We start from the raw sequence: 27,625 nt of genomic DNA, 5'->3' as shown, positions 1-27,625 counted from the left end.
CTCTTTTTATACAAATTTAGTAATTATTATGATAAATAAGTGGGTAGTTGAATGTGTGTATGGGGAATCACATGCACATGTTTGATATAAAAGAGTCTTAAAACAATACGTTTTGGTGTTGTTTGAGTATTTTTAAAGCTGTCAGTATTTTGGTTTTTTTTTTTTGCACAATAGTGCATGATCTCACCAGTTTTAATAGATTGAAGTTTTTATGCTTTTCTAATATGAAATACTCAGCAACTTTAAAACATAAATGAAACTTGATAAAATAAGCCCTCAGAAATGCCGTTTAAGCAAAATAACTGCAAATAAGTTTTGTGAATTCAACCATTATCTGAGCACAGAAGTGACTTTTAGGGAAATATTTTAAAGCTTGCTTAGCCAAATCAAACCAAAATAATGCACACAAATAACTAGTCACCTGAAAGAAAAGACTCCCTCATCTGGAATATAGCATGTAGAGAAGCAGTGATATACAGTTGGTGCTTTTAAAGAAAATTGCTTCACATGGCTAAAAAGTACAACATAAAATTTCTTGCCATATGTTTACCCAGAGTACATGGCATGTAACTTACACCCCATCTTGCATGTTTTCACGAGTCTACTCACATTATAATTACACCATACTGCCCTTTTGGAGGTCAGTTGACCACATTACAATTACATCACACTGCTCTTTGGAGGTCAGTTGACCACATTACAATTATAGCACACTGCTCTTTGGAGGTCAGTTGACCACATTACAGTTACACCACACGGCCCTTTGGAGGTCAGCTGACCATTCAGGCAAACTATCAGCCAGTTCTTTAGGTCCACACAGATAAAATGATGCAAATAAGCTTAGCTGAGCAGATCATTTTGAAATGTCAACATAAAAACTGCACACATTCAAGTGTGAATAGTTGTCAAGCATGTAGATCTGTAGACCCTATAAAGAGTATAGGCATAGTCTGTTTATGGTAATGCTTACTGTTGGTGAATCTTGTTTCATGTTTCTTGATCTATGTGGATTACATCACACTGGTTGCATGTTTGTTCACACATGCCATTCCCAAAGGATATTCTTTGGTGATAATTAGACATTTTCTGAGGGATGCATTCAATGAAAATTTCACTTCAGTGAATCAAGGCCTAAAGGTCTTGGCAGTATTTAATCAAATATGGTCACATTGCTAAATCTACAAAATCATTAAATAATATCTTCTAAAACATTAGTAGACAGAATTTGACCAAAATCTGACAGAAATCAACCTAACACAGAAGACCTTTAAACTAACCATACCAATCCACCATCAGATATGGGTACTGTTACAGAAATTAGGAGAATCTTTAATAACTTCTCAATACCACTCAGAAAAGTTTGATGATGTTGTATATGGCCACATTGCTCAAATAGAAACAAAATAATTATGTACAAAAACTTATCAAAAGAAATAGCCTTGGCATTGAAGCCTTTCAGTTTGGGACAAATGATGATGTGCCATCAAATATGGCATTTTTGCTAGCCAAGGCTCCGATATGATAACCCTATCTACACTTTGGCAGATTGAACAGATATGTTGGTGCTTTGTCCTAGAGACATCTATTGGATTTCATTAGTTGCCTCCCTTAGTATGTGATGCCAACTAACCAATAGCTACATTGTACATCTGCCGAAAATGGTGTAGGCAATTGACCTAAAAAGGATAATTTGAAAGTTTAACATCAAAAGTATGACAGTGTATCAAAGGGATGCTATTACAGGTGTATTTGAATGAAAGGTATTTATGCAAACACGGACTGGCAGTTGTAAATTGCTTATTTATCAGTCCATTCAAGTTGTGTGCTCCCTTTGTCTCGATCATGTATGAACAGTGTTCAGCTTTGAGCAACGTAATTTTGATTGGATGTGGTAGCTTGCCACTGCATCCAATCAAACTCACATACCCGAAGCACATACATATCTGCTGAATACACCAACGTGTTGATAGGGTTATCATATCAGAACCTTGGCTAATGAAGATGCAAATATGGATAAAGACACCAAAAACAGAGAAACCTTTATGCCCTCTGACCGAGATTTCTTAGCTACTTCTCTTGAATATAGCTTTTAGCTAGATGCTACCCATGTGAGTGATTTGATGCCCACTTGGACCTCTTGTTGTAACAATAAAGACTAAATCCCTTAAGTAAAATAAGATGTAATTTTTTAATTTATTTTTTAAAAATTGTAATGGTCTGAAAAATGCATCATGTCATCCACATACTTGTACAAATATACCTGCAAGTTTTCATTTCCTTATGTGGTGGTTGTTTAATCACTCTAGCAAGGCGTTGCTAAACACGTTTGTCCAGAATCATAAAAAATGTGTATGAACTAAAGCCCTAAAGCATAAAATGTGTGAAAGGTAAGTCCAAAGTCCTATTTAAAAAATGTGTAACATAATTTAAATAATGCTGTGTTTGATTAAAAAAGTACCATCCTTACTTGCTTAAAGTCAAGTCCAACAGCAAAATGTACAAATCCAGATATGCTGTGGCATAATGTGCCAGCAGATCTGGGTCTGTGGAGTTTGTTAGTAGTAATCATTGAAACAACATACACCTTGATTTGCAAATGCATTATGCTATGGCAGATCAGGATTTTCGCTGTATGCAGTTTGATTCGACTTATAAGTGACTACATATGGTAAATCTAAAATCATAACAGATCTGTAAAACAAATTTAAATATTGCTGTGTTGGATTAAGAAATCTAGTAAAGTCATTTACATATGTGTATACCAATATGTTTACCAAATTTAATTTGTCTTCTTTTAGTGTTTCTGTAACCATAATAGCAAACCTGCTTTTCAAGACGGATTGACATACATCACCAGGTTGAAATGTACCTCACTGCAGGGTGGCATTGAAGAAATGTCTGCTGTTTTATATTTTGCATATATATATATATATATATATATATATATATATATATATATATATATATATATATATATATATATGCTAATTATTATTTCAGTTGAAACATTTCTGCTAACTGACCAGTATCACTGTGCATACCAAATCAGTCTTTAGTTTATATTACCACAATGCAAGGAAATGGGTACATGAAGTTCAGTTTTGATTTCATTCTAAAAATTATATATATATATATATATATATATATATATATATATATATATATATATATATATATATATATATAACAACTCCTAGTGCATACTAATAGCTTCCCAGTCAAGGTTTCAAGGTTTCAAGGTGTTTGTGTCACATGTGTATTTATAGATATAAATGATGAGTGTTCACCATGTGGAGTATATTGACTTTTGAAGAACTGGTAGTTGAGTGTGCTATAGGTCAATGTCAGTAACTAGCGATAATAACCTGGTTTACTAAGTTGTTACATGTATACTGAGATAACTTAATCAGCAGTTTTTTAAAGGTCCAGAATATTAGTAGTCCATTTTGTATCTGTTACCGGAGACTTGTGAATCAGGTGAGGGAATAAAATCAGGTGAAAATGAAAGTGGTTTGGTTGTGTTTTTGGTAGGTATTGGCTTGTAAGGAACTTTACAAGCATATTTGGTAAGATGGTGGTGTATGTGTGGTGTTGTAGTTACATGTAGAGTTTGTGTATGTGCGTGTGTGTGTGTGTGCATGCATGTGCATGTGTGTGCATGCGTGCAGTGCACAAGGGCGATTATACAATGCTGAATAACAAGTTCTATGATTATTGTATAATTACTATACTATATATAATTTATGGCCTGCAAACTTTGCATTTTTCGTCCATGTGGCTCATGGTGTTGAAAATGTAAGACCATCCTTTAAGTGTATATTTGTATTTATAGTATAGATAATGTTACGTTAATCACAAATTTTCTTTGTATTTTATTGATAAAACATCAGGTTATTGTGATTATTTATTACATGGTTATTAGAGTTGTCTGAATGTAACATTTACACCTAAAAGCAAAATACCTTTTTCAGGTTGATATATATGGACATGTACATCTTGTCACTTAACAAATTATTACTGTCATACCTGTGAGAGATGCTGGTTAGCTGTACTACTCATAGACCATTTGTGATGGTCTGATATATCGAATAGTTCATACAAGTTTGTATCACTACTCCTAAGCTACTAGAGGATTGCCATTAAACCATAAAAACATGTTCATCCCATGGTCTAGTTGGTTCTAAATGAAAATGATGCTCCTCAAACATTCAGTATGGCATCTGCAGTGATTATCTTTATAAGTACTCTACTGAATGGATGACAATATCAGCATGGGATCTTCACTGACATACTTTTTGTGATGTCTATTTGAGCATAAATGAAAACGGTACCCATCTGAACTCCATCATGTTTGCCGTATTGGTCATCTTAAAAAAAATTGTCCTTGCTACTTCTGCTAGATGACCGGTCATATCAACATTGTGTTTTCACCAAAGACTTCTTTTGATATCTATTTATGCTGTAAATAGAATTGGTGCCAACCTGATATCATATATGGCTACCATGGCAACTCATTCAAATCATATGGCTACTTTTTTAGTTTAAAGTCATGTATGCATGTTTGTTTTTACCAGAACTCTTCTTAAAATATCATGTTGGTCTTAAAATGGTGCTGATCTTTAGTCCCATATGGCCACCATCTTGAAAATCTTGCTATTGATACTCCTCTTAAAGAGGGGCCCAGAGTTGCCGATTGGTCTAAAGCGCTCACCTTTACGGATCACTGCCATCTCACCTCTGCATGTGTGGGTTCGAGTCACAGGTTTGACCACTGTGGGTATGTTATAAATTTTGCCAGTACCTTCTTGTGGGTTGGTGGTTCTTTCTGGGGTTTTCCCATTTCTTCCTCCACCAGTTATACTGGCCTGCAATGTAAAGCCTATTTTGTGCTGAAAAATGGTGTTAAAACCTACAACAACAACAACGACAAGTCCTGATAAAGTCATTTGTACACAGAGATTTTATAATCAGAAGTCTTAGTCCAGTTGGACATAAATGATAATAATGCAAACCAATCTTCAGCATGGCTACCATAGTGGTTGTCTTGAAAATATTGTTATCTCTACTACTTGCAATGGATGGCCATTTCAGCATGGCACTTTCACCAGCAGCTTTCTTCTAATACCTAGATGATGTCTACTTGGTCCTAAATGAAAATGGTGCCAATCTAATGGCCAGTATGGCCACCACAGCAGCTAATTTGAAAATCTTGCTATCCCTGAAGGATATCAGCAATATTTTCAACACTTGGGAATTAAAAGGAAGAAATGGTATTTTTTAATTTATGTATATTTTTTTTAAACCATTAGAGTATTTTTCCCTTCAATGGACTCTTGTTCAATGACTGGCACAATGTCTTGTAATTTTCAATAATTATAGGTTACTGCATTTGTATGTGAAAATATGAACGAGTTTTGGAATGGAATACTGCACGACCTTGGGAGTGCAGTATATCCTTCCGACAAAACGAGTTCATATTTTCCCATACAAATGCAGTAACCTTTTTATTATATGCTCATTTTTTTATTCTACCAAAGGTTTAATTATATAAACTAAATACACTACAAGAAACAACGTAAATGAATGAATGCCGTATTCCAAAAAAATACGCAAGCGCAGATTTGTCATTACACAATGACATCATTATTAATGCCCACATAACTCCGTCCAGATAAATTTGAACTTAGTCGCGCGCTCGACATAACTTTCGAAAGAAAATGGCGTGTCTAGTTAAAATTGAAATTTGCAGTCATATTGTGAATGAATGCGCATTGCAACAACTTTTCCATTTGATCTGGAATGAATATATTTTGGTATTTTGTTTCGATTCGACGAAAGTTTGTGATTTTGGACTGGATTCATCTGTGCAAATTATACATGAAATAGATCGGATTGAAGTGGCGCGGGAGAAGCGTGTTTACGTCTGCAAATGTGTTTCTGTTTCTGTCACTGAATGTTTGAAATCATAATGTGGGAAAAATATGAAGTCTTTCAATTGCAATTATCAAAAAGACGCTATGGAATTTAATGCTTATTTCATTTTGAGTGCAGTAAGGAGAATGCAATTGCATGTATCTTCGAAACTACAGCACAATTTCGAAATGTGTAATCCAGATTGAAAACCTTTGACCTGGCTCATGTAATTCGGATTTGCAGAATTAAGAAAATACATTTTGAGGAAATTCAGGATGTAAAACTGTAAGTATATTTTATTTTGCCATTCTTATCACCAGCTAAAGAAGAGAGTACATGACTTGTCACTTGTATGTTATTTGTAAGGACCTTATCTTCAGTCTTTTATATAATGTAGCTAGCCTAAATCCGTAACATTGTATCAACGCGGAATGTGCGAAAACAGCTGGGGGGTTTTGCAGTCCACGAAACATGTTTTAGTTCATTCAGAAACAAATTTAAACAACCACAACGTAAAGAGCCTCTTAAGCGAGTGTACATGATTTGCTTACAAATCAAAAGTGCTGGCGTCTGCGTCCATTGTTTGTTTACAATAGAAAGTAGTTCCTTTATACACGTGGATACTATATGTGTATTGTCGAATACTGAACGATTCTGACAATGTAAATTTAACGGGGAAAAACAAGTTCATATAATAATTGATCGTATTGCACAGCTATGATGTTGTTCACTTGGAAGTGATTTCATATCTTTTGTGATATCATTTGGGTAAAAGGGTATTTTCGTCTTTTTGAAACAAGTTAAATCTTAATATTTTGCATTAAATCGTTATACAAAATAATTACAAACCTTTTTTTTTTTTTTGGTGAGCATGAACCAGTACCTTTCATATTGACCTCTACGTCATTCAGTATCATCTTTACTCGTTCATAAAACTAAAATTCACCTAAACAATTGTAATTGTTTGAAATTAACTTAAACTTAGCAAAACTATTATCAATGTATTCGACATACCGTGTCGAAAAGATCTGCGATTTTTCTCATCCATTTTCAGTGGTCATACAAGCTGTGATTGTTATCCAATTTGCTTTTTCAGATGTTGATAGGTATGCATTACATGTATTGGGACAACAGTTTTATTATTGACCCACTAGTCCCATAATCAAGGTTGATTTCTTGTAGAGAAGTTAGGTAGTGAGGCTTTCAAAATTATATTTTTCTAAGAGAAATGCTTAATAAGGGTAACCTCTCATGAAGGTTTGATCCTAGTGCTTTGTTGAGGTGAAAGATGGCATTTCTCCATATTTTAATTTGATTCTTACATTTTGGTCATTTTGACATCAAATTTTTGAAGTCAAAGAAAATATGACATTTTTCATTTCAAAGCTTTCAAAACCGAAGAATCATTTATAGTAAAAGTCACATAGGTGATGTATACTCATTTGCTCAGTTGAAATTAAATATAAATCGTTCTTTTAAAATTTAACATTACTTTTCTTTAATCCAAGTCTATTCAGTCCTGATTATTGAATGCTCTGCACCTTAACTGTCATCAAGAAACTTCCAGACAAAACTTATCGATCTCTATGGTCTTTCACAATGGTGGCCATGTACTAATCTTGGGTCAAGAAAAAGAGCACGAATTTCTTTATCAATATGCGTAGCTTTTATTTTGACATCACACTGCGATGACATTCAGTCTGGATTGTATTGGATCACACCTTTAGGTTCATTTTATTAAAATATGTCTGTGTACTTTAACATTGATTTTGTCATATGCATTTCTCGAGGCATCTAAGTAATGACCTTCCAAAGGAATATGGAAGTATACGAATCCAAATGAAGTGAATTCTTTCCACTTAAAGCTATGTAGAATCAAATTCTAAAAAATGATACCCATTACTGAAATAGTTGGTGTTGAATGCCTAAATGACCCGTGTGACTATTACTGAAATAGTTGGTGTTGAATGCCTACATGACCTGTGTGACTATTATTATAGCTTTCTTCATGATATTTTTGTACACTGAGATTCATAGAAGATCATCTTTGTATGTTACTGTTAAAATCTGTGATCAAGAATTTTTATTTTTAGAAAAGAGGTATGACAGAGAATGAAAGCTATCCCCTTTCGGAGCTTGAGGACCCTCCACGAGTCACAGAATGTCTACAGGGAACTCAACAGGTAACACTAGCTAAATTGATCACTATTTTAATAAAGCTGTTTTCTGTTATTATTATTATTATTATTATTATTATTATTATTACTGTTGTTATAATTAGTATTATTACTGTTATTATCATTGCTATCATCATCATCATCATCATCATCATTATTATTGCTGCGCTGCTGTTTTATTTAAAATTAAAACATAGGCCTTTGTCAAGTGGCTGCCATTGAAGCTGGTCCCCACATATGGTCCTTTACCTTTAGGTGGAAGTCAGAACTGTTTCTGATATTATTAATCATTAGCTTGTAATAAAAAATCAAAGTTAACATATGACATTTCTCTGGACATGTCTAAAAGCCAAAATTTGCCCCCATTTCCGGTATCAAAATGCTAAATAATATCCATTTTTATCAATGGCTGGCAAAACAAATTCACAATAGAAGTCTTAAAATTCTAAACATATATATATATATATATATATATATATATATATATATATATATATATATATATATATATATATATATATATATATATATGATAAAAAGATGCAGAACAATGTTCTGATCTGAGTACTACAGAAGTGATAAGACTAAAAGCTCAAGCATCCAGTTCACTTTTGATCTGAGCTGTAACACTGCGAGCGAAAAAAAATAGGATGGCAAATTTATGCCAGCACTAAACAGATTGACTAAGAATATGCTCACTTATATTAAAAACATTTAACACAAAATTCTACACAAAGTGGATTCACAGAGAGAATGCATTGGGTGTCCAACAGTTGTCAAAGTTCTGCATAATTATAATAAATAAATCATTTGAAGTGGAAGCTTGTCTGATGAATAAAAGGGCACAAGTCTAGAGCATAGAAAAGATATTGCAGACATGTAGCAGCATGATCCAGATCACGATCATGCTGACGATATGCTTGATGTTATTGTTTTTGGGGTAATGGTAACAACTCTGACAATGATGGTGGCGATGATAATGAATAGTTGCACATCTACCATATATAGTTGCTTATAAGACAAGTCCAACTGCAAACTACACAGACCCAGATCTGCCATCACACAGTGCACTGGCAGGTCTGGATCTATATAGTTTGTTAGTAGTAATCAGTAAAACAAACAACATAGACCCTGATCTGCAGATGCATTATGCTACAGCAGATCAGGATCTTTGTTGTTTGAATTGCAGTTTGATTCGACTTATATGCAAGTATATACAGTAATCTAAAGCAAACTCATATTTTCATTTTCCCATCCTAATTCACCTGTATTTCTGAGATGAAATAAATTATTTTTTGTAGTAAGATTTATAAAGTTAATATTTTACAGATAAAATGTACAAAGTTAAATGTTAATGTTTGCCATATTCGTCTTAAGCTGTACAATGACCTGGGATTAATATACTACATGTAAGAGAATTTTGGGTAACCTAGCCTATTAAATGTAATAATCTTTTCCATTGTATGTTTCCATCAGAAGGCAGGAAAAACACTACATGTTTAAAAATGTTTCAAAATCTCCAAATCTGGCAGTTTTACTTCATAAAATTTCCACTGTATGGATGTGTAGTCTAGTATTTTAAATGGCAGATAAAATACCTGTACAAACCAACATGTGTAAAAATAGGTGTTTGAAGGGTGGTCATTTGAAAATTATCAAAATATCAGCATGTTTGTATAAAAATATTGATTTGAAACACAATAATCAGGCAAAAGAGGCCTAATTGTCATTCTCGGTTAAAACATACAACTTGTTTATGAACATTTCTGAAATATTTGCTAAATAAAAAGTTTCAATTTGCCAATCCAACCGGACCCCAAAACCCTCAGTTCAGATGCATCAAGATGATCTTTATTAGGCACATGCATGGGCTCAACATATAAAAATGGCCAGCATGGGTTATGCTGGAAATAATTGCACTGAAATGAGCTGCATGAATATTTACAGGATCTGTTCTAAAATGTGTGATATTCTAATTCGAAATAAATCACACCAAACAACCAACTTAATGTGTGAAAATGGCACATTATATTTTTAAGCCTTACCTTTATCTTGGCATTCAATCACTTCTGTATTCAGAAAATGTCACTTTTTATATATTATGTGGGGTATGGTCCCTAAATTTTCAATTCTAGAACAGGCCTTGCTTTATGGTTCACTGCTCGTAGACCAGTTGATTTTATGCAATAGCCTCTTGTCTGGCTTGTAATAGCTACTTCTCCAGGATGGATGGCCTTTCAGACATTGAATGTTTTCTGTTTTTTAAACTACTTCTTTTTTAAGTATATATTAGTTATTGTTTGACAATGTATTTAACTTTTCAATTACGTACACAGAAAATAGAGAAAGCTAACCTGAAGCTTTCATCTTTACACTAACGATTTTTGTAGATGTTGCATGGAAGAAATCATCTTGCGAACAACCTTTTTTCAGTGTTTAGCTATACTGGTCATAGACCAATTGAGCTCATGTGATTACCATTAGTACAAGTCTCTTATCACTCTGATACTACTGAGACAGTTGCAAAGAAACTTTACAGACACATTTATTCCAAATTGTTACTAGTCTTGAATGACAATAGTACCCCTCACATCTTGCTATTGCTACTTCTCCTGAATGGACTGTGTTATCAATATGGATTTTTCTCTAGAAGACTTCCTAAGAGAGAATTGTGCTGATCTGATATCCACTATAGTTGCCATTGTGGCCATGTTGAAGCTATTGTTGATGTTACGTTTGAATGGGTTGCTGTATTTACAGTTTTCACTAAAAGACATCATACCTTGTCCTAGATAAGACTGGTGCCAATCAGACATACAGTATAGTGCCACAGTGGCCATCAGCAGCAGAGAGGGTGAACCCACCTCAATAAATCCGAGCAAAGAAATCTATACGGCTTACATTAGAGGAGGAAGGTTCCATTTTGAAAAATAAAGCTTTCAAGAAGGAAGACTCCATTGGAAGGGTCACTTCAATGCTAGGCAAAAAAGTCTATACTGCCTACCTTAACGAAGGAGAGTTCACACCCTATTTGCTGCTTTCCAAAAAATGTTAGCAAGACCGATTCGATATCTCGACCGTGGGCCATGAAAATTTATCATTATAAATCCATGCAGGGTTGACTGGCCCTGACTAAATAAATTTTTAAATTTAATTATATCTATTTCTCCGCTACACCAAGTCTGATGAATATTTCGGAACGTAAGAAGTATAGCGGTGTACTTTAGCGTCAATGGGAATTAGCATTACAGAGAGTGTCCAGGCACTTTGGCGTCAAGGGGAATTTAATGTGGATGGGGCACTCTGGCATAAAGGGGAATTTAAAATGGATGGAGCACTCTGGCGTCAAGGGGAATTTAGCATGGATGGGGCACTCTGGCGTCAAAGAGAATTTAACATGGATGGAGCACTCTGGCGTGAAGGGGAATTTAACATAGAGACTTCAACTAAGCATATTGGGCCTGTTTAGTGTCAATGGGAATTAGTATTACAAAAAACCCTGGGGTTGATTGGCGTCAAGGGGACTTAGATTTATATAACACATCCAACAGACAACATACAGTTACAAACACCTATACAATACACTAAAAAAATTGAGGCAAGAAAGCAATTCTTTTCGAGGCATAGGAGTGGTCCTGAAAAGGGCCTTTGGGTTTATGTTAACATTATTCCTTTAACATAGAGGTCATGGCATAGGTATTCTCTTCCTCAAACTTCTTCTCACTTCTGGTCCGTAAATCAGAACGCTTTTCAAACAACCTTGTCTCTCCACATAAATTCTTCTTTTCCAAATGCTCGCATCCGTGATCCTGATAATTGTCCATGATGATTTCACATACATGGGTAAGTCCGTACGGAACAGCACTGACGAAATGAGCGTAGATGATTCTACGTTGGTCCACATCGTGTGATGAGAACAGGTGAAGGGAATGCAGTGAAATGCGGTTATTTATAGGGGAAGGGAGGATTGAAATGGATTGAGTTTATTCACCAAACCAAACACGCGTTACAAAATTCATTCACAGCACGGTGTCAGTCTTCCAATCCGAAGAGAGCAGTCTGTGACGTCACATTCCCTATACAGATGCGCTAGTGTCTGTGCGCAGTCAATCCATGCGACAGTTTTCAATCATGACGGAACCTAAGAAGACGATGTATTGGGGTGCACCGGCTGTGGAGAAGACCAGTGATGGTATAGCTACTCAAGTCAACACAAACCTACTTCCAGAAGAGGTTGATTTTAATTGGGATTTTGTCGATTTTCTTTCTTCTTCGCAAGAATTTGTTCCGGTACCAGTACCTTCGCCACCTTCTCCTTCTTTACCACACGTGGATAATTTTGAACAGAGACAGAAAGAAGAATTGGAGAAATTTTTACAGCAGCAAAAGGAAGCAGAACAAGCTTTTCTTCATCCACACCACAAGAAGAAGAAGAGACAAGAAGAAAAAGACAGGAAGAAGGAGCAGAAAAGAAACAAGGTCTAAGAGAGAAGGAGAATAATGAAGGAGAATAATGAAAGTCAAACGGTCAAGGTACTCTTAGACATTTATCAGAGTTAAGGAGTCTAAAACAAATGTATCAGACTTTTTTATTACGACCAAAGAGAAAACGACCTTCTCGAGCTAAACAACCTAACCCTGTTACTATGCCTGCCATATCAGCACTAGTGATTTCTACCAAATCATCATCGACAGGAGGCAGTCCAGAAGTAGGCCTTGGCCGTGGCAAAGGATTAAGGCAGTTAAAGCTGATTGCTTCCCGTTTCTAATTTTGTTTTTAAAAACCAAATACCCAACGGTCTTTTTCAGGGCCACTCACTTCTCTCAAAAAGAGATAATATTTCAATTGCCAAAATCAATTAAAACTCAAAAAGCCGTTGTTTACCCATCATGTACTTATGTGAATGTTTGAGTGAGTGCGTGAATGTAGGTTCTTATTCTAAAACTCAAAACCAAGAGGCACTTACGTTTTATGCCTTGTATATTCTGGTACAAATTTTACAATCCAATTCACAACACAAAATAACACTTTAAAATTTTCATTGACTTCTTCTATCTCTTTCTTCACTCTCTGTTGTTTAAATTTCTTCACTTTTACAACTGTTTATTTCACTTCTTCCTCACGTTCTCCTCTTCTTTTTTTCTTCTCATTTTTCTCTTTCTGCCCGTGTATGGGTTCTTCCTTTGGGGAGGGTACCTCTTCTTCTTCCTGTTTGGAACTCCTCTCTTCTTCCTCCTGTTGTTTCTAAGGGCAATCTGAAGACCAATGTCCTCTTTCTTAACAATGATAACAGCTATCTTGACTTTTTTGTTTCTTCTAGCACTTGTTTTGCTTTTTTGACGGTCTGGACAGAATGAATACCAATGCCCTTTCTTCTTTCAGATATAGCAAGTATCTTGACTTTTATTTCGAAAGGACGGTGAGTAGTCCGTTTGCCTGTCTGAAGAAAATTTTGTATGACACCTCGCAAAGCTCTGATCAAAAGTTCGATCTGTGTAGGCTCTTCTATCGTTCTGCTCAGTTTGAGAGTGAAATGAATATTGGAAGGGAAGACAAACACCCTTTATATATACGCTGGTCTGATATGGATATAAAGTGACCCATGGCGTTTTAAATGCAGTCATTTTGACTTTTCACAGTCAAGATGAAACGATCGAATCAATTAGAGAAGAAAGGAGAAGAAAGTAAGAGGCAGAAAAGTGATTTTTCGCCTCGTACATTAGCTGAAGTCTTGGCACAAATTCATGCCAGTGATTTTGAAGATGACATGAGTGAACCAGAATCCAAACCCAGATAGTCTACACCCAGCCAAAGTTAACCATAAGCAAACCCTGAAAAGTACTACCACATTCGAGAGACGGAAAAGCGTTCCTCCAGAAAATTTTAAACGACGGCTTATCCCTACTCGGTGAAGTTTAAAGATTTCATATCTAACGTACTACTGGAGAAAGCAGAGGTCTTCATCATCTATGTGTGGGATTCTTTGTTAACCACACTGAAATGACAATGTGAAGCCAAAGAAGACGATCGCTTGAGACTTTTCATTCATCACGACAGTTTGAAGTCACCCGTCTGGATCCAATGTAGCAGCCAGCAGAATTGACACCTTACAAAGTCACCGACAAGATTCAACACCTGCAACAATCCAATGACAAGTTTCACACCGATGGAAAAGCGAAACTGTTTATGACCCTCGTGTCTCCTCCTCAAGGGACAGGACGCAAAAAGGTGTTATTGGTGGACGACCTTCGCAGCACCAAAAAGAGCCTCGTCCAAATTAACAACTGTCAAGACCAGATGTGTTTAGCCCATGCAATCGTGGTGGGACGAACGTATGCCGACAAGAACGACACGGTAGAATGGAAAAGTGCCTGGAAAACCATCAACAGTCTGACCAAGCCAAACAACGAAGTGAAGCAGAACTCCTGTTACAACAAGCGGGCCACTCCAAAGACACACCCTGTGGCATTCCTGAAATGCAAAAATTGAAAAATGTCCTAGCTCCACGCTACATCTTGAAAGTGCACCCTCAAGAAGTGCGTGGGCCTAGATGTTTCGAGGCAAAGATTTCCAAGACGTAAAATACATTCACGTCTATTATCACGATGACCATTTCGATACCATTACCAGTATCCCTGGATTCCTGGGATACAGTTATTATTGTGAGAAATGTGACTATGGCTATAACAATCAAGAGCAACACAAGCATTGTGGATCGAAATGTGAGGGATGTTTAGCCTCGAAACCCTGTCTGGACGAAGGACAACAACGAGTGCATTGTTCAGTTTGTCAACGCACTTTTTCCCTGAATACTGTCACTTTGAAAATCGTTTTCAATCGTTCCAAGACAAATGGTCTAAATATCTGGGAGGACCTACCCCTGAGGAATTAGTCAGAGCCGGATTATTATACTTAGGCGAAGGGGATAAAGTCAAGTGCTTCAGTTGTGGTGTGTCACTACACCAGTGGGAACAGCAAGATTCTGCATACATGGAACATGCTTGATAGTCCCATAATTGTCACTACCTACCTTTAGTGGGACGATATCAGTAAACCCTGAATCGATACTTTACAAGAGAACATTCGTGGTTTGCCTGTGGAGTTGAGAGAACGCATTTACCAAGAGCTTGTCAAAATACAAGTGAAACGCAAAGAACAATTACATCAGTTACGTCACCATGTTCAAACCACTGGTACCTGAATGGTATAAAAGCACTGGTTCATTTCGAAGTGTTCCATTGGTCGGACATTGATGATTCTCGTGAGATTCATAAAGTTTTGTATTACACTGATTCTACTGACAAGACGATCCTAACACACCGGATTCCAACGGACGAGTGAGAGGATTACCAAAATCTTGTACACCAAGAAATCTTGGTTGAAGAGGAAACTTCTGTATGACGTGTGGTGTGTGAGTTAGTGACTAAATCATTTTGGTACGTAACTAAAATAAAACCAATGATTTTTAAAACATACACTTATTACCTCCAATAAAAGAGGGTTTAGTATGACCTGATCACGGATATTTTATAAGAAAACATTCGTGGCTTGCCTGTGGAGTTGAGAGAATGCATTTACCGAGAACTGGTCAATGTACAAGTGACATGCAAAGAACAAATGCATCCGGAATATAAAACACTGGTACCGGAATGGTATAAGAGGACTGATTCAGATGAAAGTGTTCCAGTGGTCAGACCTTGTTAAACTGGACGTGGGTGAGAAGGATCCGATTATTGTGTCTCGTTCATCTTACTACAAGGTAGACGTACTGCAACGAATTCCAGAGGAAGAGTTAGAGAGTTACCAAAATATTTTACTCAGCGTAAACTTAGTTCAAGAGGAAACGTTTGAACGGTGTCTTATGATGTGCAAGTTAGTGACTAAATTATTTAGATTCGCCACTGGAGTTAAAGCATCTGTGTGTAGAAAATACACTTATTGTCTCCGAGAAAAAGAGTTATAAAACATACTACATTGCCACAACTTTTATCAGAAGTGATTTATCAGATTCCGTGGAAGGAAATAAATTGCACTATTTAAAAAGTGGACGTTTACCAACACTTATAACGAGAACTGTGTCCATTCAATTGGGGTCAACGTGTGGTGTCTTAGTGACTTGTTTCTGGGATTTCATTATCCAGCCGATTTCTTGTGGACTCTTTACGAACAGTACTTGCCACCAAATAAAACATGAAAGTGGTTTCTTTAAATGTCCACGAGAGACTCATTTTGCTCAAAGCCTTACTTTTTCATCTGGATACGTCTCGACCTTTACAGGAAAAAAAGATTCGTGAACTTTTAGGTACCGAATATGTGTATGACGATGTGTGTGTAGCTTGTGACTTACACCCAGATGTACGTGACTGGAAATATTGGGGTTTTGAGGCTTGGACCCAAGAAATGGCCCATTATGCTCGAGAGGATTGGTCCTCCATTCAAACGTCACAGGAAAAAGGTCACTTTTAAACCTATATTAGTGACAGTGTCAAACGTTTGATCGAATATAAACATCATTTGATCGATCGTCCACCTCGACGAATCGTGTGGTGTTACAAAGAGTGGCAATCGGCTACTTCCAAAATAGCCAAACGAAGCCCGAAGAAGAAAAAGATCGACGGTGTCAGACCAGGTCACAACCCCAGAAAAAGACAGCCCACAGACAAGGAAAATGAAAAGTCCTCAGAAAAATAAAAGCCCACAGAAAACAGCTTATACCCGTAAGAGAGACACTGTGGCCATGACGCAACCTAAATTGGCAAACCAAGACCTGCAACGACAGTGACCGCGTTTCCGGTAGCCTCAGATTATTCCATTTCTCCGTTGCTATTGGCGCCTGCCCAACTCAATTTGACACCCGTTCTTCCTCAGTTGATAAAACCATGGAAACCCGTGTCTCACCTTCAGCGGTGACACCATCCTCCTCTTTAGCTGCAGTGGCAGCTGCTCAAGTACCTGCTCCCAAAACCAAAGTCCAAGAGAAATCGGGCATTTTACAGAGTTTACTGGATTTGTCCAAGCAAGAATTGTCTCGATTTAGTCCGTTGCGAACCGATCCATAAAGCGTGATGCCTGTCATCAAGTTGATACGACGTAAAGATAATCAGTGGCGTCGCGTTCCAGTATAACAAAAAGTCTGAGACAAAGCATGGGTATCAATGATTTTGTGCTCCTGAACGCCCAAAGATGTCACCGCAAAGAAGTGCACACCGTCACTATCGTCATTCTCCTGTCCAAAAAGAAAAGAAACAAGGATAGTCTCGTCATCCGACAAAACGCTTAGCCAAGCATTGACTTTACCCCAAGAAAAGACATAGCAGTCTAAAGAAAAAGAGGAGTAACCAAAGGGGAGGATTCTTTGGCGATTTTGGAAAACACATTGTCACTTTTTTGACGAAGCGATAGTCAAACAAAGATAAAAGGACGTGTGCTTAATCATCGACGCCAGTGTATTTTGGTGTGTGTCCCGGAACCAACAAGCAAAGATGTCACCCTTCAGAAAACATCCCTCTTCTAAACCCAAAGGAAAGAAAAGGAAAGGACTGGGACTGCCTCCTCGTTTAGTCAAACATGGGGACATGTTTGTCTGTTCTGTCCAAAGCTTCTCCACCCATGCGTAAAAAAACTCATTCAAACTGCCTCCAAATATGTCATCGATACCGTGTGCGAATGTTGTTTGAACGTCTTGAAAGGCACGATACCTTTGTCGAAACACCAGAAACAATGCTTAGACAAACATCGTCAAATGGTTCAAAAGAAGAAGATGTTGGTACAACGCGGATGAATTTTTCCTCTATTGTTAGGACCTTTGCTGAAAGGAGTAGTGGGAACCATGCTTGGAGCACTCGTGGGACAAGATAAAAAGGACCTCTGGAGTCCAAAGATCTCAGACGTGACCCTTGAAATCGAATTTGAAGGACGAAAACCGGCTTTAGTGCGTTACCATTGTTGGCATGAACAGTTACCCCACCCCACCCACCCCACCCCATTTACCTCCCAATCCAATTTGACCGATATGTCCTAGTTACAAAACGAATTGCAGTCGTTGATGGATCACCACGATTTGTCCGAAACAGAAAAATAGTAAAAGTACGGTCAACTCTTGCAACGACTGCAACTCTTTTCCTAGAAAGCTTTAGACGAAACAGCTCTACCCACTCTGAAAGGTTTTAAGGCCTTGATGAAAAGTCCATCACCCACACCACCACCACCACCACCACACCCAGTGGTCATGAGAGACGTAACCCAACGAAAGCCTGAGGAAAGAGAGGTACGAGAAGTCTTTCAAACACCGTCAGCAGCTCCCATTCCTAGTAAGATTGAAGCGTCCCTGTTGACTCTTTCCCCAACACCCCAACGAGAAGAAATGAAAGCTTGGGTTAAGAAGATGATGTCCACTCCTGCTTCGACAGAAGTGAAAAAGAAAGAAGGGAAACCAGAATCAAAAGAAAAGAAGACCAAAGACATTCCATTACCTTTGACTAATATTCCGGTGGCCCATCGGACACGTAAAGCCGTTTCCAAACCATCCTTTCGCCCGGTCCAAAGTAGTATCAGCGAAGAGTGGGTGACTTATTAGCATAAATAGAGGTCTTAGTCAACATTTGCTACGATCCATCCCATCCTGCAGGTTACGGAGGAGTTCAGAAATTGTATCGTGCTGCCAAAACTCGACTGAAAAGTCTCCGTTTACCTCAAGTGCAAGATTGTTACATAAACAAGCTACATACACTTTACACAAACCTAATCGACAAGAGTTTTCCAGAACTCTCACCCAAGTGGAAGGCATCGATCATCAATGGCAAGCGATTTAGCCGATATCTCTCATTTGTCCAGCTACAACTGCGGATACAAATATTTGTTTTGTGTCATCGACGTCTTTTCCAAATTTGCATGGGTCGTGCCATTGACTTCCAAATCGAGCAGTGAGGGAGTGCTAGCTCTCCAACTGGTGTTGAAACAAAGTGGTCATCACCCTCTTCGATGGCAAACTGACAAAGGCACCGAATTTCTGAACCAAGCTTTCCAAACGAATTAAAGAAACGTGACATTCATTTTTCAACACCGAGAATCCCGAAACTAAATCTAGCATCGTGGAACGTTTTCAACGTACCTTGAAAGAGCGCATGTGGAAATATTTTATACATCAACACACTCTCAAGTACATCGACATTTTACCACACCTGGTTCAAGCGTACAACCAATCTTACCATCGAAGCAGTGGAAGTGCCCCACAGGAAGTGACTCCCGACAATGAAGTGATCGTTTCTGAACGCTTGTTTGGTATTTCCCCGACGGTGACTGTCCCCAAGAAAAGTGGTGTGTTGACCGTAGGAGATTGGGTGCTCATTGGCAAAACAAAACGCACTTTCGACAAAGGTAACTTACCAACTGGACCACCGAATGGTTTGTGTCACTGGACGAGTGCATGGTCGTCATCCTGCCATCTATATATTGGAAGACATGAACGGGGAAGTGTTAAAAGGAACGTTTTACTTGCCTGAGTTACAACGTGTCACCAAAAAAGAAGATGACGTGTACGACATCGAAAGCATTCTCGAACGAAAAACCCGTAAAGTGGAAAAACGACGTGTCAAAGAAGTCAAAGTGCGGTGGAAAGTGACCATCATGCCCTTTCATCCAGCCTCAACTACCGCTAATACTGCAGCGACGACTCCTTCACTCAGTTCTTCTCTGCAAGATCTACAAAAACAACCCTTGTACGTGTGGTGTGGAGAACGTGTGCCTAAAACGCAAATAGTCTTTTTCTGCCAAATCTTTGTGGTGTATTGTGTCTTCGGTGCAACCATTGTCAATTTGAGATTGCAACAAGGAGACAAACAGTTGTGAACCATTTTATTGAGCAGTTGTGTCGGTTACCTTCTTTCCAATCCTTCCCGGAAATACGCCTCGATCGGGAACAACGGGAATCTTGCGTCCAGCGTAAGTCACCACTCCAACAACAACCACATTTTGGGCGGAGACACTCCTCTGACTTCAAGTGACTCCTCGGACAGCCACAGAACTCTGGAATTATGAAAAAATAACTAATTGTATTTAATTTTACCCAGTGACAGTTCCATGGAAGTGTTTCCCAACAATACTTTATGTTCTTACACAGCCATATTACCTCAAGCTATCCAATTAGATCATGAAGCCCATTGTGAAGTGGCTTTGGTGGAAATCATTTACCTACACAAATCAAAAACATCACTGAAAAGCAAAACACTTTCCAGGTCGAAATCCTAAATGTACAATTGCAAGAAGAAATAAATAAATTCGGGTTTTCAGGTGACATCAAGTCAGCAAGCAATCCACCATGCAGTATCTACACGTTGAAAATTCCTTCAGGGTAGTATTTTAGTGGTGAAAATTTGTTGGACACCCTTGCAGACAGGTTCGACTTAGCCTTTGGCAAATCCCTGAACAGAGCCAAAAGAAGTGTTAAGATTGAGTATCATAAAGGGACTCGTCGCCTCATGGTCATATTTCAGGATACCGACACATTGTCTCTCAGGTTTAATGGTAGTTTGTTTGAAATTTTGGGTGGACATCCACAGATGGTAGCACAGAACTTTGGTCCCAAGATCCACAGTAATATAGATTTTTACAGGGCTTACGGAAACCCAGTAGAGCTGAACGAAGGACTCAATTTGATCTTTGTGTATTCCGATGTGGTGTCATTCCTTTCAAAGTCGATAGTTCCACGACCAATAACCAGGAAAGTGGAAATACCTATCACGTACACCGTGAATTTGTACATCCTCACTATTTACCCGTCAGTAAGTCGTATTTTGACACTGTCAGCATTACTATAAAAGGAGATGTGGGAGAAAATATTCCATTCTCCAAAGGAAAAGTCACGGTGAAACTCCATTTTCGAAAACGATTCTCTAACGAATTGTAAGTCATGCATCCAGTGTATCGAGGCGTCGCTCGACAGCGAGGACACGGTTTAGGAGATCTATTGAAGTCGTTTCAGAAACAAATTCCAGACACCACCAGTAAGAAGCTGTGGTTAATTTCTTATCAGCTGATTCTAGTATAAATGTTTCATCATCCCCGCTATTTAACACAAGAGACACATTCCCGGAAAACCTATCGGTTGAATGACGCCAGGTATATGTAGTGTATATACTAAATTTTGAAGCACTGAACACAGACAACCTGTACACACCAGTGACTTCCGCGGTATGTTTGATATTATTTTGCAGTGACCATGTTACGAATCCTGATGACACTGTGTATACTACATTGACAAATGTTTTGTGAGGAATTTTAATCAAATTAATTTTGTTAACGATATGAGGTATTCCACTTATGACATCTTCTAGTGTTTTTTTTAATCGTCTTGATATCAGAGAGTTTCACGTCAGTTTTTGAAAATTTCTACTGGTGTTCATGAACATATTTACGTGAACATCATACTTGGCCCGGAACGGGGATAATTTACCATCTACGTTGTCCACATATTTTTTTGTTGCATCATCTGCGTCTGATGTTGAATCTCTTAGCACGACTATTTTATTTCCGTTCATGCTGAGTTCACCTGTCATTGTGTCGCCGATATTCTTCAAACGATTAGCAATGCTTCTTGCAATTTCATTTCTGATAACCGCGATTGATAAACTTGAGTCTCTGATCTTACCGTCACTGGTAAACACAGGTATGTTATCCGTGGCAGCACCGAGAACTCTATGAGCTATGTCATTCCACTTGACATTACTCGTTTTCAAAACGCCTTATTTATCCTGAAAAACAACAACTTCATCTAGGTCAACTTCAGAGAGGTTCATGATATCAGCGAGTTCGTCCTTAGTCGCGTAATTTGACAAATCTATTTCGTAGAATTTTTTTTCACTCTTAGTAGTATCGCCGCGTGATCTTCCGTAAATATCTACCATTATTCACAAACGAGGCACTTGTATTATTGTGCACGACTTTGTGATGTGGTCTTGATGGTGTCTTTGAAATAGCGTCGAGTACAGCAATTGCTTCACGGCCGCTTATTGGTGGATCCGTTAGTGTTTGTGTTGGTAGCGTTGAGTACCGAACCGGGATTTTGTGTGGTGAGAACATAGTTGATAAATTTCTGCGGTGGAGCCAACCCATACGAATCGAAATAAACAATTCCACGGGGATCAATCGCGTATGCTACCCAATGAGTTTCTGCACCGGTACTATTATCAAGATTACAATACCTGTCTCTGTGTTGTTTGGTCGTTGCTGTAACTGATCGCGCACAAAAACACCTCGAAAGTTTTTGATATTTATTTGCTTAGCAGCATCAAGTAAATCAAAATTTGACCATGGTGAAATCAACGAAGTGTTCCTGGAAGTCTTAGACCCTTTCCCTTTACTGGAGTTCCAGGAAGTCTTATATCTTTTCCTGTTTATCCTCGAAGTAACTTCAGAAACTCTAAATGTGTCAAATATCATTGGATATTTTTGTTGATTGTTTATTCTGGCACTGTCCTGAAGCGCGATAAATATATGTCGTAGTGCTGCCACTCACTGTTGTGATGCTATTTGCCACGTAAACAATCCAGCGGCGTTAATTTGGGTACTATCTGTGGTCATTGTCAACCATGACAGCGTTGATTTGCCGCCTGCTTTCATAAAAGAAAGTAATTTTTCTTCTTCAGCAATCGATGGAGTCATTACTGGTATCCACATTGATAATTTTGTTAGTACTACTTTACCAGGTTCAACTCCATCAGGACATAATATTGCATCATTATCAGTTGCTTTTCTAAGAAGTACTATTGTGTTTTTAGCATCGAACATGACTTTTCTAAAATCTCTGCAAAACCCAGAAATATGAGAACTCCTCGTCACCATTCAACATTGATCGGCGTGCAGCAAAACCCAGGTTATAATTTTCATTTATTGATGCAACTTCTATTCCAGCTGCATTCTTTGTTACGTTCCTGTGCTCTGGTTGATCGGTTGTGTCTTTTGCAAAAATCATTTATGGACAGGCTGATCTCTCATAGTCGTCGTAGTAACTTGCAAGACCAAGTATCGTCATGACAATGTCGACGTCTTCGAGACATGATTCAATGTTTTTCCGTCAATCGCGTATATAGCACTGTTAAATAACGCCATTACGCCGTTGTTAACAAAACCAACACGATCACCAATTCCGTATGTTGTATCATCTGCTTTTAAAAGTCTACCTTCAACTTCACTGAATGCATCAGAAGGCAGGAAATATCTACTTGTATCTTGAACTTATAATTCAATTCTTCCACGTGCGTTGGGTACACCCACCTCATAAGAATAATACTGATAATCACGCACAGACTCATCTTTGAGAACTGGTGCTTCCATGTCAAATGCTGAGTCGGATATGCGTTTGAAGATTTCATTATAATCGCGTATTTTCCAAATGGTGGATGTTTCATTTACTGTCTGCGTCTAGCACGAAGACCACTTTGGGAAACTCCGCTTTCTGCTATCATACTTGCAGCTATGTTTCTTTCTTTTTCTCTTTCTGCGCCGGCGGATGTCTAGGGTGGCACGCCAGCCAGCTCTGCTAGTTTTTGATTTGCGGCTTGATTTGTTATTTTACTGACATTTGCGGGCATAACTTCGGTGTCTCGTAATTTCACTGGCGGTGGTTTTCATCGTATTAATCGTGCTTTGATTGCCGAGAACGCTTTACCGGCTACGTCGCTGATTTCACCAGGATCTTTTTCACGAATAACGTCAATATCATTCATTGATAATTGTTTTGTGATCGGTGCTGCTAATGGAGCTAACCTTCTGAATAATCCCTGAACAACATTACCAAGTCCATCTCCTTAAATCGTTTTGTAAGTTGGTAATCGTAAGTTTACTACTCTGACTATTACCGGTCTACACTGAGAACTATGTATGATCATCTTATTTATTATTCATTTATCTAATCACTGTAGTAATCAACAATTTCATCAATGAGAGATCGATAAACATTGATATCCATGATACTGCCTTGAAATAATCGTCGACAAATATCAGCAGCTTCATTAATAATTTCTGGAGAATTATTTCCAGCACGTTTCCCTCATATGAAAACTTCTAGTCATTGCACGTCAGAAAGAACATTGTTAGGGCATGAAGTAACAAAACCACTTCCTTCTGGCGTAGTCAGAGAAGGAAAACCACTTCCAGCTGCTCCTTCCTCACTCGTTGTTTCAGCTTTATTCTCAAATAGTCTTAAAGGTGATCTTTCTACTTTTGCTTTTTTAAGTAGCTCTCTAGACTTTTAGTTCCAACATCAACTTTTGCTGCGATGAAGAAGATTGTTGTACTTCTATTTGTTGCTGCGGTGGAGGAAGTTGATATGAAGGTTCCTGCTCGGGGGTTGTAGTCTTTGTTGTTGTTGAGGTTGTGACTCCAAATAAAATTTATTTATATCGTTAATATATTCAATGTATATTTCATCATCATTTATAGCCTGGGGTCTGTTATAATACACGCGATAGCCATTTTAAAATAACAACATTCATGTTAGCATACTTAGGTTTTAAAATTTCAAACTTTCCATAAAAACTATCAAATGCAAAGCGAGAAAAAATCCTTCTTTTTAACTTTTTCTCTAAGTTCTTCAATGACACCTTCTCTAAATTTTTCAATCAGACTGATATTTTCTTTTCTTGCATTAGGTATAGGTGCAAGTTCTTTTTTCACACCGGCGATTTCAGTACGAACTTTGCCAATACTTTCAAGTATTTTTTCAGCGACGGGTGGAGGTTTTGCGGCAGCTATCTCAGTTGGAAGATCTCGTAAAATCTTTTTTGTTTCTTTTAGTTCTTTCTGCTATCTTTGCAGTTTGTTCAGCGGTTTGTTTTAATGCTGGAATAAGACCTTCCTCAGTAGCCGTTGCGATTCTTTCAGTAACTTTTGTAACGGGTTTAAATAACTGTTCTGCGCTTTCTGCAATTCAACTTGAGATTCTTCTCGCGCTTGTAATTTCTGTTTAACAGAATCTCTCACGGGAAGATATTTTTTAATTGCTTCTAATTTTTCTAGAGCCAAACTAATTGTATGAGACTCCAACGCCGGTGCCATTATTTGATATAACAATGATCTAATTTACAGCAGCTGAGAGGGTGCGAACTCTCCTCCGTTAAGGTAGGCCGTATAGACCTTTTGCCCTTCACTGAGGTGACCCTTCGAATGGAGCCTTCCTTCTTGAAAGATTTATTTTTAAAAATGGAACCTTCCTCCTCTAAGATAAGCTGCATATACTTCTTTGCTCGGATTTATTGAAGTGGGTTCACCCTCTCTGATGCTCCATCTTCATATCTCGTTATTTCTATTTCTCAAGAATGGATGGATGTATTTACATGTGGCATTTACTAAAAAAGACTTCTTAAAATGTCTTTTTTGTTCTAAGTGACAGTAGTGCCAAAGTATTATTCAATGGGTCCAGTATGATGGCCAGCCTGAAAATCTTGTTAGTGCTAATGTACTTGAATCTAGATAAGTCATAGTTAGATGACGTTTTCACTAAACATGCTTATATGAAATCCAGTTGGTCTTAAACAAAAATAGTGCTGATCAGACCTCCATTATGATGACAATGGTGGCCATGTTAAAAGTCTTTTTATGAACTGTCGTCTTGAAGGGGTGTCATACTAACGTGGTGTTAATTACCGCTCTGATTTTGATTCAATGGCTTTGACTTTGGCATTTAGTTTTAATGGCTTGTAAACTGACTACAAAAAAGCAAGCATGAATGGATTTTATCATTTAACCAATCTGCTGGATACAGCTGAAGAATATTATGAATGATACCACTTGAATAACTTGTTTAATTTCCCCAAAATGTTGCTTATAGATTTGGCATCTGGGTATATATTGACACTGATACAAGTTCAAGTTGTTTTGCTGTCTACGATATCAGGTTCAAGGTCAAGATAGAGACTTTTGCACTGCTCTTCTTTATCTTCTGAATGTGCAGACTCAACATAAGAAATAATTATTTTTGCCAAATTTGATTAATTTGAGTGTAACAAGAATATCAGTGATGGTTTCAGTACTTTGTGGCCATGTGAACATCAGTCCCTTTGTTGGACTCTTGCTCATGGAATGGGGTGAAATTTGGTACACATTATAGCATTCATTTAAAGATGCACATATTGACAAATCTTTTTATTTCCATGATTTTTCAATGAGATAATTTGTTGTCCGTTTTAGACATAGCTGAATGCAGTGTATTGTACATGTATAAATGCAACTTATCTAGCAGTTTCATTGGATTGATCTAAACTTTGGTACATAATGTTCATGAAGATAAGCATGCTGACAGTCAATTTTGTGTTTTGTTCACAAACGTCATGGCACAATCATGGAATAGGGGTGGGATGTTAGAGAGGCAATGTATGTTTATTTGAGTAACCAGTCCTGTAGTTTTTAATGTAATGGGGGGGGGGGGGGAATTGGTCTATATCATATTAGTATTTTGTTAGAATTGATTGAACTTTGCAGTGCAGAAAAAATTGCATTGGACTTGGTCATAATATTATAAACTGGTGGAACTTTCTTTCTTGTCAACATTTAAGTTCTTTGTTTGTGATTTGTGACACACTTATTCTTGATTTTATTTTCAGGTGTGTAATTTATGATACGTTAAACAAATATTAATTACAATTAGCACATTTTTAATTAGTAAAAATGTTCTCTATTAGAAAAATTAAATGAAAAATACATGGATCGGGATTTCTAAGGAATAATGTTGTATAGAAAATTAGAGGGTAGCGTATTAGTTACAGTACAAGATTGTAAAAGTTCATCTTCAGTTTTGCCAGCTTGATTAATGGTGGTGCAAAAGAATGCCAACAAAATGCAAAGAACTCGACACAGAATTAGACTCTTGCTCATTACACAAAGAGAATGCAACCATGTAATGTAGATACCATGTAATGTATATTGACTAAATAGTATTGCCTTTATCATTTCCTTAGGTTTATCAGAAGTCTTAGTGTCATAAAAGAAAGTAAGTCAAGGTTACTGAGTTGAGGAGAGGGTTAGTTCTCGAATTTGTAACACTAGGCAATAAATACATGATTCTTTTGTTTTTACATGCAGGCTATGTCCGAGGATCAACCAATTTCGTCCCAAAAAACAGTGTCAACAAATCATTCTTCAGATGATGTCCATGTTCTTCAGACTTCTGTTGAAACCAAGTCAAATAAAGGACAAACCACGTGAGAAATTTGTTAACTTCTTTTACTTCACAACAGCTAAATTACTCACTGCCTCTGCATAATGCAGGGACTTTTCTACCATTTCTGAAATGGTGCCAGAGCCGTTTGAATTGAGAACATTTACACATAACTGAGCTAAACTGGGAATTTTGAGAATGAAAGAAAATTAAGACTGGATGTGCATTATCAAGCAGAGCATAGTTATGTTTTAAGACTGTAATTCAGTCAGCATACATTAAGTGGGCTGAACAGTAGTGAAGGAATTAATGAGCAGTATTATAAAATCCAGCATGGCAGATTGTTTCAACATTCCTGTAAAACAACTGCCATAGTGATAAATA

General features: G+C 37.5%; 1 protein-coding gene across 1 annotated transcript in view; it reads left to right on the top strand.

Annotated features, from left to right (window-relative positions):
• Nucleotides 1-3,409: 3,409 nt before the first annotated feature.
• Nucleotides 3,410-27,625, top strand: part of LOC149796863 (proton-coupled amino acid transporter 2-like) — a 51,718-nt gene continuing 27,502 nt past the window's right edge. Inside the window, exons 1-3 of the mRNA XM_089960658.1 lie at nucleotides 3,410-3,477; nucleotides 8,007-8,096; nucleotides 27,166-27,284. Of these exons, the coding sequence (XP_089816784.1) occupies nucleotides 8,016-8,096; nucleotides 27,166-27,284 (200 nt within the window). The 5' untranslated portion in view covers nucleotides 3,410-3,477; nucleotides 8,007-8,015. The remainder of the gene's footprint in view (nucleotides 3,478-8,006; nucleotides 8,097-27,165; nucleotides 27,285-27,625) is intronic.

Source organism: Sinohyriopsis cumingii, chromosome 6 (genome assembly GCF_028554795.1).
Source record: "Sinohyriopsis cumingii isolate HCF-2022 chromosome 6, ASM2855479v2, whole genome shotgun sequence".
Taxonomy (NCBI): Eukaryota; Metazoa; Mollusca; class Bivalvia; order Unionida; family Unionidae; genus Sinohyriopsis; species Sinohyriopsis cumingii.
This window is presented reverse-complemented; position numbering and strand designations above follow the sequence as displayed.